The following is a 19961-nucleotide window of genomic DNA, read 5'->3' on the forward strand; positions in this document are numbered from 1 at the left end:
TTGATATTTGAAAAAAAAAAACTTATATTGGTGGTTCAGAAGGACCAATAAAGACTCCAGTTTCAAAGAACTGGAATTTTCTGTCAATGATTTAATGGTTCAGGCTTTACAGGGTTTATTTTAATATCAATTTTAAAATGGTAATCCTAACAATCCATATTTTCCTGATTGTCTCATTTTGTCATTTTTTTTTTTTTTAACTTTGGTGTAATGCGGTCACTTTTTTTTTTTTTGTTGCTAATAATACATGTAGCTAAGAATGTATCCCCACCCATTTTATTGATGAAATGAATACCTGAACAGAAACACGTCAATAAATGTGATCAAATGATATGTGATTAAATGACTTTTTTTGGTTTTTTTTTAGCAGATATAAGAAATTAGAAACGACAAGCCTTTAAAAAATATACATCACATTTATTTGTACTGACACCAAGAGTCCGTACAGAGTTGTCTTTGTCTAATGATGTATTTGGGCACTACAGGTAAACCAATACCTGTTTCCTACGTCCATACATCCAACAGTCCACAAACTCACCACCAAGCATTGCTTTTACCGCTACCAAAAACAGAGAGTTTGACAAAGCTGACACACACCACTGTTTTGTCTCTAAAGGTAACACAATGTACAAAAACCAAGTCTGGAAATATTAAGATTCTTGGTTCCATAAAAAAACTTTTTTTTTTTTGTTTTTTTTTTCTCCTCAATGTGTGAATAAGAAAACAATGCACTTATCTCTACTGAGCTTCTGCTGCATTGCTTGTTAGGCAGCCAAGGGGTAAATTGATGCAGATAAGTAATGAAAAGAAACAGGCCGGCTGATCCCTGTATTACTACCACAGCGGCTTTCGAGGAATTGTTCACGCTCTGCAGAGCCCCGGAGCTGGAGGAGCCGTCTGGAAGTGGTTAGATGCCAGTCAATGAGAAGGGAACACATGATGTTAAAGGAAATGATGAAACAAATCTTTCCACACAATGTACACTACAGTACAACACTACCGCGATGTCGGAAAGAAATGTGCAAAATCAAACGTCCGGGAGCTTCAGAAGGAGGAACTAAAGAGGACGGAGAGTGAGGAGTCGCTGTAAACCGGCAGACTCGAACCCCTTCGGCAGGCCTCGGGCCCGACGGGATGGTTAAGGCCAAAGCAAGCAGGCAGTCAGAGGGAGACGGGGAGACGCTGGGCTCCCCTCCATGAAAATGAGGATGGCACAGTGGCCTCACCAGGAAGCTGAAGGCACCAGAAGAACCAGGAGCAGCGCAGTCCACGTCAGGCCCTGCTCCACGCCGTGCACTGAGCTCTGGTTGCTTTTTGCTCGAACGCCTGGGAAAAAAAAAAAAAAAAAAAAAAAAAGAAAAGGAAGGTTGGGTCAGCCCTGATGCAAACACAGATCCTGGACAAAACATCATTCATTCTTAACTTCATGTATTTTTAACGCTAAATCACACCGCAGCCTCCGAATGAACCGGGCTCAGGGAGTGGAGAGCTGGAGAGAGAGAAACAAGAAGGAAGATGTGTGGTGTTGTAGTCAAGACCTGAACCAAGACCCAGTAAAGAAACCGGAACAATGTGGAAGAAGTTTATTGAACTGATGGTTGACACTGGTTCTGAAAGTGAGTCAGTCCCCTTCAACCCCTAAAGTGAAATGTACAACTTCAGATCAGATAGAAATATAAATAAATAAATAAATAAATAAATGGGTGCTTCTATGAAACTGGGTTAATGTTGGTATCTGGCACTTTTCCAGCTTTTTTAGACCCAATAATAAAAGAGAAATTTAGACATATTTCCTTCCAGGATGTACCTAAGGATGACCTCAGATAAATGCAAAATAATTATACTCTTGCTCTGAGCCATCCCAAAATTAATACTTTTTTTTTTTTTTTCAGATTTTTATTTAAAAATATTGAGAAAAATTCAGCATATATTTAAATTACATTGTGGTCATGTAACAAGTATGTGACCAATGACCAATCTTTCCATTCTCAACATTTCAGTTTTTCTTTCTTTTTTTTTTTTTTGTGTTAATAAACACAACAATTGAACAGTGAACAATGTATGTGTTGTTACATTAAGAAAACACATATGAAAGACCAAGAGATTTTGACCTCCTCTTTCTAAAGAAAAAAAGAAAAAATAAATAAATACAATATAAAAAGTAGAATTAATTAAATACACAAAAAACAAGAAAATTCCAGATCCATTGTCATTATATTGTCATTTCTTGTACATTTAGGGTTCCAAGAGATTGTGTTTGGTAAGTGTAAACAAAAAATATCCACTTTGACCATAGATTTGAAAATTTGTTCATTTGTAACCGAAGGGAGAAGGTTAGTCTTTCCATCTGGTAAATTTTATTCACAATATCTACCCGTTTTTCCAGATTAGGTGGTTCAGGTTGGAGCCAGTGCCTGGTCACAGCCTTTTAGCCAGTAGTTATTAAAATTCTATACAAGTAGGCTCAAAATTAATACATTTTTAATTAAATATTGGGGCTAAAAATAGGACCAAAATTGGGACATGGAAAGTTCCTTTGATGTCAGTGTATTTGATTTGGAAAACACTGTAAATGGTCTTATATAGCACTATAAATAACAACAATGTGTTAAACTTGATGATCCTAGTGGTTTTTCTAATCCAGACATGTGGGTTTTTCATGAATTTCAGTCTCATTCCAGGTTTTGTGTGGAACCCATCATGTCCACTTGTGTTACATACAGAACCTGCCCAGTTAAACGCATAAATCGCGAATGATTTTGCAACAGTGGTCATTTTGTGAAACACTCTGCCTTGCATAATACTGGGTTACAAAAAAATGCTAAATCCAAAAATGACATCTGTTTTTGTCAATCAGGTCAGGTTTTTTTTGCTAATTTGATTTTGAAAAATTTGATCTTCTCACAAAATTAATTACATTTTTGTGACTTTATCAGTTGATTTTTTATATAGTTCTCACCCAAACTAGGTTTTAAGAGAAAAAAAAATCATTTTCTAACAGGATGTATTTATTATTTATTATGTATTCACCGCAGATGTAGCAGAATACGTCAGGCTTATTTTTGCAAGATCTTCTAGTCGAAACCATTTCATTCACCTGTAATATTAAAAAAAATCATTAATCATAAATTGGCAAAAGTAAAATCATCAGAACTTGTTTATTGCAAGAAATATGAAAGAATTTTGTATCATATGATGTGAAAATGCCCATAAATGTAGGCAAAAATGTTAAAAAGCCAATATGTAGCATAGTTCAGAAAGTTGACCTGATTGAGCAAAATGAATGTGATTTTTGGATTCAGCACACCAAAATTATCCTAAATCAGCTCAAAAAACTTAAACAATAAATTTGTTGTTGACCAGTGTAATTAGTTCAATTCCTAAAATGTACCTGTGAGAGAATAAAAAGGTATTAAAAAAAAAATAGTATTTTCATAATAGTAATTTTCACATCCTTTTTACCGTGTTACATGCAGATTCTTGCATAAGAAGAATGTAAAATGTAAAAATGTACCTTAACTGAAAAATAGTTTGTCTTTTATCTCATTAAATACTTAATTTTAAAACAGACCAAAAGTGCTTCTAAACTTGCTTCATAACTTTAGTCTACATCTTGTTTGAATGTTTAGCCTCAATGTCCTGTTTTTAGGGACCAGTTTCACAGAAGCACCCATATATATATAAAGAAGGAGGGAAAGTTTTAGTGAAAAAGATAATTTCCATGATCGTGAAAAATGTGTAGGGAGTGATTTTTATGTCATTCACCTTAGATTCATTTTCCTTTTAAAGCTCCAAATTGATAAAATGATGAAGAGTAGAATGTAAAATGATGGTAGAGCTTCTGTTTATTGAATGAAAGAGCTTTTAACACCCAGCTCTATTGCACCTGTGGATGAGAGGTTAGAAGAAGGACAATAGGGCCAAAAAACATCATCGTATAGCTATTTGTTTTATGTCATAATTCAAGATTTTAACAATAAATGATTTTTAAAAATTCAAAAGTAGTTCATATCTGCTTCTTACAATATATGATCAAACAAGAAGAGCGGTACTTGCAAAAGAATAAGACATGAATAAAATAAAATGGTAAATGGCTGGTACTTAGGTAGTAAGCAGCTGCAACGGGAGCAATTTAGGGTTTAGTGTCTTGCTCAAGGACACTTCAACCTGCTCTACCAACTGAGCCACAGCCATTCTACTGTCATACAGTGACAGAAGAAACAAAGAATTTCAATAACACGACATTTTTGATGTTAGTTGGAAAAAAAAAATCCTGCAGATGAAGCACTGATTCTCTCTTTTATGATTATGGCTTTTGTCATTTGAATCAAAAATCAAATCTATTTATGAAAGTCAGTTACACTTACCAGACCTTGTTTTCCATTACACCAGTGTTCCATAAAGTTTACAAGTGTGCTTAACTACAATACTTGACATGTTAGTGTAATTTAGCCCCACTCGCTAATGTTAGCATTAACTACCATTGCATTATATGGTCTGTCAGGTAGCCTGCTAAATAAGGGAGTTAATTTAATTTATTTTACCCTTTCATGCATACTGGTCACTACAGTGGACAGTTATTGTCCAGCTGTTCTCTTGTATATTCATGGGTTTTGTTGGTTTAGTTCAATATCAGCCAACACAGTGGATGTTTATACACCATCCCATTCACTGATATTCAGACCATTCCTGTCACTTTGCTGTTCTTCATAAACCTGATCTGCACTAACATGTTTAAGTGTAAATCACCTGTTATTTGTTAGACACAAAGTTTTTTTTTTTTTTTTTGCATGTTATTTCCATGATGTGAGTAATAACTAGGACTAGAATGTTAAAATGTGAAAAAACATGAGATTTGCAGCATTAAAAATGTTTTTATTTCATTGTTTTCATATTACTTTCTTAAGGAACAGGATTAGGGCCCTGGACTTTAATCTCAGAATGCTGAATTTAAACTCAGAATTCTGCTTTTTTCTCATAATTCTGACTTTAAACTCAGAATTCTGATGTTAATCTCAGAATTCTAACTTTTTTCTCCGAATTCTGATTTTTTTCTCAGAATTCTGACTTTAATCTCTGAATTCTGACTTTTTTTTTTCTCATAATAATAATAAGAAGAAATACATATTGGACCTTAGTTTATTGTATTTTTTTCCAGTGGCCCTAATCCTCTTCCGTACTTTCTGATATTGGGTTTTAAACACACGTTTCTTTACTTCAAAAATTAAATGCATGGACATTTTTGTAACTCCATGAAAAAAAAAAATTGATCACATTGTTTGTTTTTCATGTGTGAGGAAGAATAAAAACACTCAAGAAAAAAATCTTTACTAAGCTTCTTGTAATTCATGCATGAAAGGGTTAATGTGAAGTTGGCATTACTGTATGTGTTAACATTTATCGAGAAGCTCAATTATTGTTGTTTAACCTGATGGTCTGGTTGGTGGTCTCAGTTGGTTAACTTCTCCCCAGATCAACCAACTTGTCCAAATATGGACACTACTACCATCAATAGAAGTCCAAGATGGGGATAGTCAAATGCTTGGGGTTTCATGATGGTGGTCCATGAACTAAAGGGTGATGTCTGTTCTTATATACAACCTACAGCGAAAACCAAGACCAGAGTGTAATGAACCTAATATGACACCAGGCCTTGGACACATGGTTTGGCATGGTGACCTAAACAGTAAATTACCTTACCATAATACTTTTTAACCCTTTATAGTTCACTCATAGAAATACACTAACATTCAAAATTTCAACCTTAATGTGTTATTGGAGGACCTAACAAGACTTTATTACTTTTGTTACATTTTTCAAATTTTTTTTTTTTTTGTTTCATTATAGAAATTTGTATTACTTCCGCACAATTTTTTTTTTTATTTTTATTTATTTATTGTCATGTAGAAATTCAAGGTCAGTGAAGTTACCATATTTGGTTCCTTACCTGTAAGCAGGAAAAAAATCCAAAAAGAAAAACACATGTAAGGTTAAAGTAACATGTATTACACTGGGTTACAAAAAAATGTTTTTTGCAAGTTGTCTAGGTTTTTTCAACTGAATTAGGACTATTTTGCACCGCTAAATCCAAAAATGCTTTGCAGGTTGTTTTGCTAATTTGATTTTGAAAAATTTGATCTTCTCACAAAATTGATTAAATTTTTGTGACTTTATCAGTTGATTTTTTATATAGTTCTCACCCAAAATAGGTTTTAAGAGAAAAAAAAGCATTTTCTAACAGGATGTATTTATTATTTATTATGTATTCACCGCAGATGTAGCAGAATACGTCAGGCTTATTTTTACAAGATCTTCTAGTTGAAGCCATGTCATTCACCTGTAATATTAATAAAAAAAAAAACATTAATCATAAAGTGGCAAAAGTTAAATCTTCAGAACTCGTTTACTGCAAGAAATATGAAAGAATTTTGTATCATATGATGTGAAAATGCCCATAAATATAAGCAAGAATGTTAAAAAGCCAATATGTAGCATAGTTCAGAAAGTTGACCTGATTGAGCAAAATTAATGTGATTTTTGGATTCAGCACACCAAAATTATCCTAAATCAGCTCAAAAAACTTAAACAATAAATTTGTTGTTGACCAGTGTTATAGAACATTAGACCAACATCAGTGCTGATCCCGCCCCCTGTCCACATCCACATGATCCCTTTGAACATCATTCCTTACATTAGTACCATTACTTCATGGTACCTAACAAAGCAGGTCCACTCACTGTTCATGCAGAGGTGGACCTTACAGACCCTGGAGACCACATTGGATCTGAGACTGTTGACTCACTGTCTTGTAATTTATGCGGAAATTACCAAAAATAGTCACTTGCCCGATAAAGGGTTAAAGTGATGAAACTTCTACATAAAGTGAATCGAGTATTTTTCTTCTTCTTTTGTCAGCTGAGGGAAAAATCAATGTGTTTGACAAAAGACAAAGTCAACACATCTCCAACTGTTTAAACTCTGCTGGTTGATTTCATCTGACGTACTTTGCCAAATTTTACTACTAATTTGGATGATGTTTCCTCCACAAACTTTCTTCCCTTAAAATCTTCAAGTAAGAAATGCATCATGGTATTAGTTTCAAGAAAACTTACATCAAATCATGGTATTGATGTTAAACTAAACCCACTTTTATTAGTCTTTGGTTCATTTATTTGTGTATTTGGACCCTAATAGTTCATACAGTTTGAATTTGAACCCTCCAGGTGCTGCAAAGCTATCGTTATATTCGTTTTGGCAAAAATCGAGTGGATTTCTACAACTGGTTTTAATTCCTTTTTAATTTGTTGCGTTTTTTAACTAGTTAAGTCACAACATTTGCACAAATAAGGTCAAGACTTCCAACGAACATTTCTCCGAGTATGAAATAATTGTTTGTCAGCAGCAGCAGTTGTAGTAAAAACTGAAAATACGTCCAAACTTGGAGCCGATTACCGAAAATGTTCAGTTCTTGGTTGAATGGGACAGAATGCACAGCCAACAACCTGGAGGGGGTGGGGTGTGAAGTGGCTCATTTGCATTTAAAGGGCCAGCGCTCAAAATGACCTTTCTGGTGTCATTACTCAGAAATAGGGTTGAAAAATGGACCTGTGGAGTTGAATTAATGAAAAATTCAGACCCAAACAGAGCATTTACAGTTTATGTAGACCACAGGTGTCAAACATGCGGCCCGGGGGCCAAACCCTGCCCACCAAAGGGTCCAATCTGGCCCGCGGGATGAATTTGTGAAAAACTGCAAAAATTACACTGAAGATATTACCAATCAATGGTGTCAAAATTATTTTAATTCAGGTTCCACATACAGACACATAAAGTCCAATTAGATCTGAAGTGGGTCAGAAAGGTAAAATATTATCATAATAACTTATAAATAATGACAACCCCAAATGTTCTCTTTGTTTTTTGGTGTAAAAAAGTAAAATTATATGAAAATGTTTACATTATCGAACTATACATTTACAAAAAAATGTGAATAACCTGAACAAATATGAACAAACGTAAATGTCTTAAGAAAAGTAAAAGCAATTTTACCAGTATTCTGCCTGTTACTGTATATTTTGTGTGATTGTAATGCACATATGTAAATGATAAACTGATATACCGAGGTATAATATTGTTAAAATTGCGCTTGTTTTTCTTAAGACAATTCAAGTTGTTCATGTTATTCAGATTTTTAAGGAAACTTTGTAGACGTAAAACTGATCATAATGTAATTTTACTTTTTTCACTGTTATTATTTTACTGGTTCGGCCCACTGGAGATCAAATTGGGCTGAATGTGGAACTGAACTAAGATGAGTTTGACACCCCTGATGTAGACCATAGGGAAATGGTTTAAAATGCATAATTCCATTTTAAAAAGCAAAATATCACTCCTTTAAATCAGACAATACAGAAAGGATGATATGAGTAATATGTATTTTGACATGAAATATACACAAGCAAAACATTTCTTACTATCAGAACGCCTGTTTTCTGCCAGGAGCTGGTCATTTGTTACTGTCGGCTAACTGAATTTTTAAGCTAACTGTTCTGCCCTGACCTGTTTTATATGCTAACACTACATCCTGTCAGTCGTACTATTAAATAATTTACCAAATTTCTGGGATTCAAAGAGAATGGATATAAATATTGTAGTTTCAAGATATAAGATTTGTTTTTTAATCAAATACATATAAATACATAACTTTCTTAGCCAACATTGGTTGATGACACACAACTGAAATCCTGTAAATTTGCATAACTTGCATTTACCAACACAAAGTTCCTTCGGGGATTCACTTATATTGATTTTATATGCACGAAGACATAAATAAGACCTCTAAGCAAATTTTAGCTGATATAAAAAAAAAATTTAAAAAAAATCTGACAATACACAGGGAATTTAGTAAGATCCCATAGTTGTGGTTTTGGCCAATGATACCCTGTTTTTTTTTTTGTTTTTTTTTTAAATATCTTTTTATTTCACAAAAGAAAATCCTCCAGATACAGTATATACATAGTGATACTGGGTCTTACTTTTTGCAATTCTCTTTTGTGCACTCTTCCCACCTCCCACCCCTGAAGGAATAAACCAACTAAACACACTCTAAAGCAACAGGCCAAAAATATAAATGTCTAAAGAAAAAAAAAATCATCATCACCACAATAACATTAATAAGGGTAACAACATAAGCATGAGCATAATGATGCATGCTGTGACATAAATAGCAGTAATAGGGCAGTATTCATGATGTACAAACTCAAACTTTCTCCATACCGGAAAGTAAAGGCAACCAAAACTCATTAAAGAGATGGCCCCAATTATACTGATCCAAAGTCAGTTTTTCTAAAGGTAAAAAAGAAGACAACTGATCATGGAAAATCTGAAAAGTTGGAGGGGAGTCACAAAGACATAAATAAGACCTCTAAGCAAATTTTAGCTGATATATTAAAAAAAAATAAAAAAAAAAATCAGACAATACACAAGGAATTTAGTAAGATCCCATAGTTGTGGTTTTGGCCAATAATACCCTGTTTTTTTTTGTTGTTGTTGTTTTTTTTTTTAAATATCTTTTTATTTCACAAAAGAAAATCCTCCAGATACAGTATATACATAGTGATACTGGTCTTACTTTTTGCAATTCTCTTTTGTGCACTCTTCCCACCTCCCACCTCCAAAGGAATAAACCAACTAAACACACTCTAAAGCAACAGGCCAAAAATATAAATGTCTAAAGAAAGAAAAAAAAAAAAATCATCATCACCACAATAACATTAATAAGGGTAACAACATAAGCATGAGCATAATGATGCACGCTGTGACATAAATAGCAGTAATAGGGCAGTATTCATGATGTACAAACTCAAACTTTCTCCATACCGGAAAGTAAAGGCAACCAAAACTCATTAACCCTCCGGTATCCCGTCCAGCAAGGCCCTTACTAAGCACCAAGTGTGCCTTTTTCGCACACTTGTGGAATAATGTCAAAAAAAATTTCATACAGTTTGTTTTTAATTCTTTTACACTTTTTTCTATTTCATCAACTTGAGCTGTAAATAAAAACACCAAATACTCAATAACTGTCACATTTTTTAACCCTTTAAATGCTGTGTTTGTAATATAAACAAACCATTTTTTGGATGCAAAAAACAAAAAAAAATGTTTTTTCAATATACTACATAAAAAGTGGATCATATATTACTTGATTTTTTCATCCTGGCATATGTCAATGATTAACTCCAACACTGGTTAATTGCCATTATTATTTTTGGTGCTAGGTTAAATGTTCAAAAATACTAGCATCTGTCACCAAGTGTGCGTAAAATGCACACCTATAAATCAAACTATTAAATATTATATATTGATTTATTTTTCTGCTCTAATTTGATTTTATTTTTGTAAATTAAGGTCAGCCCTAATCATCGTGCATATCAAATAATCATTCATTTTACATATTTTTAACCCTTTAAACAATCTCTTTTCATCATGATGCCACTACATTTTTTGATGCAAAAAACACAAAATATATATATATTTTCAAAATACTACATAAAAATTGGATTACATGTTATCTGATTTTTGCAGCCTGGCATATGTCAATGATTAACAGCAACATTAACAATGCTAATAAATTAATTTAGATCCTCACCTCTCAAATGAAGCCCAGATATCAGTGAAAGCAGGATTTATGCCTTAATGACTTTCAGATCAAAAACAGTGGTTATAATGGAAGAAATAGTGCGTTTTAGGCACACGTGGGAGACAGATGCTACTCTTGTAATTTTTTTTTTGTTTACAACGTGCAAATTTTAGTTGGTGGCCAGAATTTTAAAAATCATGCAAAAATGAACAACTTTTGAATTCTAACCTTCTTTAAATTGTGAAAAATAATATGAAGTTTTTTAACACGAAGTGCAAAGTGTGCCTAAAAAGCACACCTGGATACCGGAGGGTTAAAGAGATGGCCCCAATTATACTGATCCAAAGTCAGTTTTTCTAAAGGTAAAAAAGAAGACAACTGATCATGGAAAATCTGAAAAGATGGAGGGGAGTCACAAAGACATAAATAAGACCTCTAAGCAAATTTTAGCCGATATATATAAAAAAAAAATAAAAAAAAAAAAAAATCAGACAATACACAGGGAATTTAGTAAGATCCCATAGTTGTGGTTTTGGCCAATAATACCTTGTTTATAAAAGTAATATATTCCAATTCCGCTATTTGAAACTGGTCTCGAGGTTACCACAACACTCCGACAGTCAAAGAAAATGGGCGAGAAGTGAGCAAAAAAAAAAAAAACCACATCCCTGAAATAGTGTCTGGTCATGTCACACACACACACACACACACACACGCGCACACACACACACACACACACACACACAGAACGGAGAAGTTTCTGCTCCTACTGTTGCTTAGAAGTTAATTGGCTGTGCAAGAGTAGGAAGGTTTGTGTGGGAGAAGTAATTAAAATAGTATTAGCCAAAGAAAACTTGGCTCGCTCAACAGCTGTGGCGACTCAATTAAGAAGGCGATACAGGGAGAGGCGTCTGTGCATAGAGATTAGATACCGGAGGTCGTGTAAAGGAGGGGTGGGGGGGGTTAACTAGTCCCGGTCTTACCAGAGGAGGTGACCACTCGAACCTGGGAGCTGACCGCGCCCTCTCCCCCTTCGCTGAGCGCTCGAACCTCGATGATATAGGTGCCTCCCTCCGGCAGCGACAGCATGGTGGACGGGTTAATGGTTCTGGTCACCTGGTTGTGTCCTCTGCCCTCCTGTCTGAGCAACACCTGCGCGATATCAACACACACTTTAGGCTCTCGACCCTCCACCAGCCGCGACATTAACCCCCAACAAACCTACGACTAGTTCCATGGTGATTTCCAAATGGATTTTTCTCCATAGTTAACCTTTCCGAAGTGATTTATTACCTTTTTATTATAGTATCCTGTGTATTTGTCAGTGAAAAGGCAACTTTTTTTTTGTCGTCGTAGCTCATAAAAATGAAGCATAAAGATGAAAACTGAAGCGCTGAAGTGACTTTCACCCGAAAATATAGAATTATCTGAATAAAAACAAGTGTTTCCAGACACTCCGTGGGTTTTAGTGGTGAACCAGTGTTGTACAGGGTTAGGGTTAGGACTGTGGATACTGACCTCCACCAGCCTGAGATGGACACTACTGACCCTTAGCCCTAATCCTAACCCCTGTTCCTAACCCTAACCCTTATCCCTAAACCTAACCCTTATCCCTAACCTTCATTCCTAACCCAAACCTTTATCCATAACCTTAACCCTTTTTCCTGACCCCATTCCTAACGCTAACCTTTATTCCTAACCCAAACCCTTATCCATAACCCTATTCCTAACCCTAACCTTCATTCTTAACCCTAACCTTTATCCCTAGCCAAAACCCTTATCCCTAACCCTAACCTTTATTCCTAACCCTAACCTTCATTCCTAACCCTAACCTTTATTCCTAATCAAAACCCTTATCCCTAACCCTTATCCCTAATCGTAACCCCTATTCCTAACCCTAACCTTTTTTCCTAAGCCTAATCTTCATTCCTAACCCTAACCTTTATCCATAACCTTAACCCTTTTTCCTGACCCCATTCCTAACCCTAACCTTTATTCCTAATCAAAACCCTTATCACTAACCCTAATCCCTAATCATAACCCCTGTTCCTAACCCTAACCTTTTTTCCTAACCCAAACCTTTATCCATAACCTTAACCCTTTTTCCTGACCCCATTCCTAACGCTAACCTTTATTCCTAACCCAAACCCTTATCCATAACCCTATTCCTAACCCTAACCTTCATTCTTAACCCTAACCTTTATCCCTAGCCAAAACCCTTATCCCTAACCCTAACCTTTATTCCTAACCCTAACCTTCATTCCTAACCCTAACCTTTATTCCTAATCAAAACCCTTATCCCTAACCCTTATCCCTAATCGTAACCCCTATTCCTAACCCTAACCTTTTTTCCTAAGCCTAATCTTCATTCCTAACCCAAACCTTTATCCATAACCTTAACCCTTTTTCCTGACCCCATTCCTAACCCTAACCTTTATTCCTAATCAAAACCCTTATCCCTAACCCTAATCCCTAATCATAACCCCTATTCCTAACCCTAACCTTTTTTCCTAACCCAAACCTTTATCCATAACCTTAACCCTTTTTCCTGACCCCATTCCTAACGCTAACCTTTATTCCTAACCCAAACCCTTATCCATAACCCTATTCCTAACCCTAACCTTCATTCTTAACCCTAACCTTTATCCCTAGCCAAAACCCTTAGCCCTAACCCTAACCTTTATTCCTAACCCTAACCTTCATTCCTAACCCTAACCTTTATTCCTAATCAAAACCCTTATCCCTAACCCTTATCCCTAATCGTAACCCCTATTCCTAACCCTAACCTTTTTTCCTAACCCAAACCTTTATCCATAACCTTAACCCTTTTTCCTGACCCCATTCCTAACGCTAACCTTTATTCCTAACCCAAACCCTTATCCATAACCCTATTCCTAACCCTAACCTTCATTCTTAACCCTAACCTTTATCCCTAGCCAAAACCCTTATCCCTAACCCTAACCTTTATTCCTAACCCTAACCTTCATTCCTAACCCTAACCTTTATTCCTAATCAAAACCCTTATCCCTAACCCTTATCCCTAATCGTAACCCCTATTCCTAACCCTAACCTTTTTTCCTAAGCCTAATCTTCATTCCTAACCCGAACCTTTATCCATAACCTTAACCCTTTTTCCTGACCCCATTCCTAACCCTAACCTTTATTCCTAGCCAAAACCCTTATCCCTAACCCTTATCCCTAATCGTAACCCCTATTCCTAACCCTAACCTTTTTTCCTAAGCCTAATCTTCATTCCTAACCCGAACCTTTATCCATAACTTTAACCCTTTTTCCTGACCCCATTCCTAACCCTAACCCTTATCCCTAACCCTAACCTTTATTCCTAATCCTAACCCTCCACCCCTAACCCAACCTGACCCAAACTCCAACCCCCACCTTAGCTCCTCAATCTCCCTTGGTCTATCCGTCTTACGGCTAAAAACATACTCATCTGAAGGTCTTACTTTGGAGAGTTTTGAATGAGGGTTTTATCAATTTTATAATTTTCTTCTTTTTCAGAACCTTTGTTTTATTTATTGAAGGAAGGAGAATGGCTTGGATTTATGTGCCCGTGCATCTTAGATAAGATTCCCCTAACCCAAACCCAACCCAAATCCGAACCACTAATTGTGTGGTATTTGCCGCAGCATGAACATTAGGAATGTAACGATATGAAAATTTCATATCACGGTTATTGTGACCAAAATTATCATGGTTATCATTATTATCGTGGTATTGTTGAAATTGTGTTCAAAATGTTCAAAAAGTATTTATACACACACTGAAATTCCAATACGCATTTTGTAATAAACTACCTCAATGCATTATGTAGTACATTTTTTTCGCATTATGTAGTAAGTTATTACAATTTGAGAAATGTATTACAAAATGCACTTGACACATTTTATTTTCAGGAAAACGTAATGTGCTAAATTCATCTTTAAACTGTGTGGTTAAAGTTCTGATTATATTACCTGTAGCTCCTGTGACTAATTTCTTCTAAATTGCTCTGAAATTATATTAATTTGGATTGTTATTACGTAATGAACCACGTTATTACATTTTTTTTTTTTTTTTAATAAAAATGTGTCAAGTGCATTTTGTAATAAATTTCTCAAACTGTAATAACTTACTACATAATGTGAAAAAATTTACTACATAATGCGTTGACGTAGTTTATTACATAATGCGGCTTTATTACAAAATGACGTGACATTCTTATTACATTTTCCAGTGTCACTGCTGCGAAGAAGGCTTACTATAATAACAAAATTCATTCTGCCACCGACACCAAGAAACTATTCTCAACCTTTAAAACACTACTCAACCCTCCACCTCCACCGCCCACTACTAATCTGACAGCAGACAATTTTGCTTCATTTTTCATGAATAAAGTGTCTACTATCAGCAGTCAGTTCACTGATCCACCCATAGACTGCACGCCTCCTTCTTCAACATCATCATCATCACACACTGCTTCTTCTCCCCTGACTATGGCTACTACTAACTCAACTGATAAAAGCCCAACTGCGTCATTCCCCTCATTTACTCCCCTCACAGAGAACGAGGTGTCTAAACTCCTTTCCTCTAGCCGTCCTACAACATGCCTGTTGGACCCTATTCCATCCAACCTCTTACAGTCTGTTGCCCCTACTATCACAGCACCAATCACACATGTGATTAATGCTTCACTGACTTCAGGAACATTTCCTACAGTATTTAAACAAGTGCAGGTAACACCACTACTCAAAAAACCTTCCCTCCTCCCATACCTTTCTAAGATCATCGAAAGGGCTGTTTTCAAACAGGTCACAGAATTCCTCTCCCAAAATAACCTCCTTGACATCAACCAATCTGGCTTCAAAATTGGCCACTCCACTGAAACAGCTCTGTTGTCTGTGACAGAAGCCTTGAAAGAGGCTAGAGCAGCAGCCAAGTCTTCAGTACTCATTCTACTGGACTTATCAGCAGCATTTGACACTGTCAATCATGATATCCTGTTATCCATACTCTGGAACATGGGCATCACAGGCCACGCACACTCCTGGTTTCAATCTTACCTTACTGGTCGGTCCTTCAGTGTGTCCTGGCTAGGGCTAACATCAGCAGTTCACCGCCTCACCACGGGGGTCCCCCAAGGCTCTGTGTTGGGCCCCCTCCTTTTTGCCATACACACCACCTCACTCGGTCAGATCATCCATTCACACGGCTTCTCATATCATTGCTATGCTGATGATACCCAGCTCTATCTGGCATTCCCACCTGATGACTCCACAGTCTCAGTGCGGATCTCAGATTGTCTCTCTGACATATCTGCATGGATGAAAGCCCATCACCTTCAGCTGAACCTGTCCAAAACTGAACTGCTGGTCTTCCCAGCTAAGCCAACCATACAGCAGGACATCTCCATCACTATTGACTCCATACCTCTGGCTCCTACCAGTGTAGTACGTAACTTGGGAGTCATGATTGATAATCAGTTGACCTTCACGGATCACGTTGCCTCTGTCACCCGATCATGCCGTTTCACTCTGTTCAACCTAAGAAAGATCAGGCCATACCTAACCGAACAGGCCACCCAGCTCCTGGTGCAGACTATGGTTATCTCCCGTCTTGACTACTGCAATGCTCTTCTAACGGGCCTCCCAGCTTGTGTTGTCAAACCACTACAGATGGTCCAGAATGCAGCAGCGCGTCTGGTCTTCAATCAGCCTAAAAGGGCACATGTCACCCCCTTACTCATTGAGTTACACTGGCTACCCATAGCTGCCCGCATCAAATTCAAATCTTTAATCCTAGCCTACAAAATTCTCCGTGGGTCTGCTCCTGTCTACTTAGGTGCACTAATAAAAGCTTATGTCGCCCCACGACCACTCCGCTCGTCTGGGGAACGTAGTCTGGTGGTCCCCAGACCTTGTACAAGACAATCCAGGCTCTTTTCATGGGTCGTTCCACGTTGGTGGAACGCTCTACCAAGTGCTACAAGAACAGAGTCATCCCTGCCTATCTTCAAGAAGCTCCTGAAGACCCAGCTCTTCCGAGAGCACCTCCTGTCCTAGCACTTTCAAACATTCCATTTTAAATATTCTAATAAGGTTTTTCCCAGGACAACCACAGATTCTTTCACGATTATCTCTGGACCTGCTGCGGTGGTCCGGCCTCTTCCCTGCCCTCATCATCACCACTCACTTATCCTCAACCGCCTCCATGTGTCTCCCCCTATTCCCCCCTTCTCCCCCTCTCCCCCAGTCCCTATCTCTATCGCTCTCTCTTTTTCCCCTTCTCTACTCTCTCTCTTTAACCCCAACTGGTCAAGGCAGACGGCCATCCTCCAGGAGTCTGGGTCTGCTCGAGGTTTCTGCCTGTTAAAGGGAAGTTTTTCCTCGCCACTGTCACCAGTCACAAGTGTTTGCTCCTGGAGGATTCTGTTGGGTTTCTGTAGAATTGACTTAGAGTCTGGTTTTGACCAACTCTATATATAAAATGTCAAGAGATAACTTTTTTGTGATCTGGCGCTATATAAATCAAATTTGATTGATTGAGTGATTTAATTGGTTTTCCCCTGTAAGTCGCTTTGGAAAAAAGCGTCTGCCAAATGCGTAAACATAAACATAAACATAAACATTTTGAACTTTTATTACATAATGGGAATTTATTACATAATGCGACTCAACAGGCCCGCATGAGCTCAAATTGGGCTAAATATGGCCCCTGAACCCAAATGAGTTGGACCCCCCTGATGTACATGATAGAATTCTGCAGTTTCATGTCATGACTTTACAGGGTGGGGAAGCAAAATTTACAATACTTTGAGGCAGGGATTGAAAGACAGTGTATGACCAATTAGTTTATTGAAAGTCATGAGAATTTATTTGCCACAGGAAAATGTACATAATAGAAAATGTTTTTATTCTATGTGTCCTCCTTCTTTCTCAATAACTGCCTTCACACGCTTCCTGAAACTTGCGCAAGTGTTCCTCAAATATTCGGGTGACAACTTCTCCCATTCTTCTTTAATAGTATCTTCCAGACTTTCTGGTAATAGTTTTGCTCATAGTCATTCTGTTCTTTCCATTATAAACAGTCTTTATGGACACTCCAACTATTTTTGAAATCTCCTTTGGTGTGACGAGTGCATTCAGCAAATCACACACTCTTTGACGTTTGCTTTCCTGATTACTCATATGGGCAAAAGTTTCTGAAAAGGTATGGATAATAGTGTTAGGTATGATTATGACATCAGTATATGTTTGGTTTCAAAACAACTGACGTTGTGCCTGCTGAGAAAAAACAACTAAATGTTCATTGTAAATTTTGCTTCCCCACCCTGTATACTCAAATATTTGACATAAAAGCAGATCTTTACATAGGAGTTTTCTCCCCCCCCCCCCAGTCTCATGGTTTCTGCATCTGATTCAGGTGGGGGTCATTCTCACCCTTACGTGTAATGTTAATGCAATCTGTGGATTAGAATCACAAAATTTGGACAGTTTTTTCCGTTTTGAAAAAGGACAAAGAATGACAAAAATATGGTCAGAAATATAACACCCCCCCCACACACACACACACTATACCCATGTTTGGTGTCGTTTTTTTTCAACACAACTTCATCTATCTCAACTGCCTTTTATTTTTTCACTTTAACCTACTATGTCAACACAAAAAACAAACAAAAAATATTAAATCCGATTTAAAAAATGCATATAAGTTATCGCATAAATAACACAAAGATGCTTAACGAACCTTTTCCAAAACTTTAAAAGAGAAGATTGATTCCAAATATTAGATATATAAAATTAAAATTGTAATAAATTAAAACTACAGGGTGGGGAAGCAAAATGTACAATATTTTGAGGCAGGGATTGAAAGACAGTGTATGACCAATTAGTTCATTGAAAGTCATGAGAATTTATTTGCCACAAGAAAATTGACATCATAGAAAATGTTTTTATTCTATGTGTCCTCCTTCTTTCTCAATAACTGCCTTCACACGCTTCCTGAAACTTGTGCAAATGTTCCTCAAATATTCGGGTGACAACTTCTCCCATTCTTCTTTAATAGTATCTTCCAGACTTTCTCCTAATAGTTTTGCTCATAGTCATTCTCTTCTTTCCATTATAAACAGTCTTTATGGACACTCCAACTATTTTTGAAATCTCCTTTGGTGTGACGAGTGCATTCAGCAAATCACACACTCTTTGACGTTTGCTTTCCTGATTACTCATATGGGCAAAAGTTTCTGAAAAGGTATGGATAATAGTGTTAGGTATGATTATGACATCAATATATGTTTGGTTTCAAAACAATTGACGTAGTGCCTGCTGAGAAAAAACAACTAAATGCTCATTGTAAATTTTGCTTCCCCACCCTGTAAACAGATAACACTCGCTCTTTACCATGTACCCGATGACATCCGATTCATTTTCTTTCGCCTTCACCGGATTCCAGCTTAAAGACACGTTGTTGCCCTCTTGAATCCACATGAGGTTGGTGGGAGGCTGAGTGGGAGCTAAAGAAAGAGCGTCACAGTCAGGGTTCACGCAGACTTTGAAACCAACTGGGTCAATTACTTCACTTTTTACGAGGGGATTTAGAGCGAACTTAACAGGTAGCCTCTATTCCATATATAGTATTCCGTGATTAGTGTCGGCGCTGTACTCACGGGCTTTCCTGGTCCGTGCAGTGACGGCGGCGCTGGCAGGACCCTGGCCGATGCTGTTGAAGCCTTTTACTGTGACGTGGTACACACTGTTACTCTCTAGTCCTGTCAGCACCATGGATGTTTCGTTTTTCTGAGTTCTTTGTTTGGTTCCAGACTCTTCCTGCTCCATGTCTTTCCAGTAGCTGACCTGTGCACGGGAATTAATAAAACAAATAAGACCTTGTGCTCATGCATGAGGGTACAGGCTTGTCCAAAATGACACATACTGCATATTAATGCGTCTGAATCCATTTTTTATGTAGTCTCTTGGTTTCGCTGGATACCATCTCTGACATTTTTTTTTTTTTTTTTACAGGAAAACAACTCTCAACTCTATTTCTTTGTGTTGGGTTTGTTTTGGTGAGTCATTCTCATTAGGGTATCCACACCTCAGGCGAAACACTAAATGTTTGTACACAAATAGTCATAGATTTAAAAAAAAAAAAAAAAAAATGTGTTAGTTTCTACTGTATTTTGGTGTCATTCCCCACTACTGCTGCTTCTATTCATCAGATTTCTTTTTTACCAGAGGCCAAACACAACAATGGACTTCATGGTGCATTCAGGTACACCTTGTAAGCCAGACTTCAGTGGCCATGAAATTCGTTTAAACTGCAAAAG

The 19961-nt window shown here is 36.9% G+C and overlaps 1 protein-coding gene across 1 annotated transcript in view; it reads right to left on the reverse strand.

Moving 5' to 3' along the window:
* Window positions 1-396: 396 nt before the first annotated feature.
* The window catches only part of cntn5 (contactin 5), a 513272-nt gene continuing 493707 nt past the window's right edge, over window positions 397-19961 (reverse strand). Inside the window, exons 21-24 of the mRNA XM_030151777.1 lie at window positions 19302-19488; window positions 19036-19148; window positions 11623-11791; window positions 397-1326 (exon numbers count right to left, since the gene is read on the reverse strand). Coding sequence (XP_030007637.1) covers window positions 1223-1326; window positions 11623-11791; window positions 19036-19148; window positions 19302-19488 — 573 coding nt within the window. The 3' untranslated portion in view covers window positions 397-1222. The remainder of the gene's footprint in view (window positions 1327-11622; window positions 11792-19035; window positions 19149-19301; window positions 19489-19961) is intronic.

Source organism: Sphaeramia orbicularis, chromosome 13 (assembly GCF_902148855.1).
Source record: "Sphaeramia orbicularis chromosome 13, fSphaOr1.1, whole genome shotgun sequence".
NCBI classification, from domain to species: Eukaryota; Metazoa; Chordata; class Actinopteri; order Kurtiformes; family Apogonidae; genus Sphaeramia; species Sphaeramia orbicularis.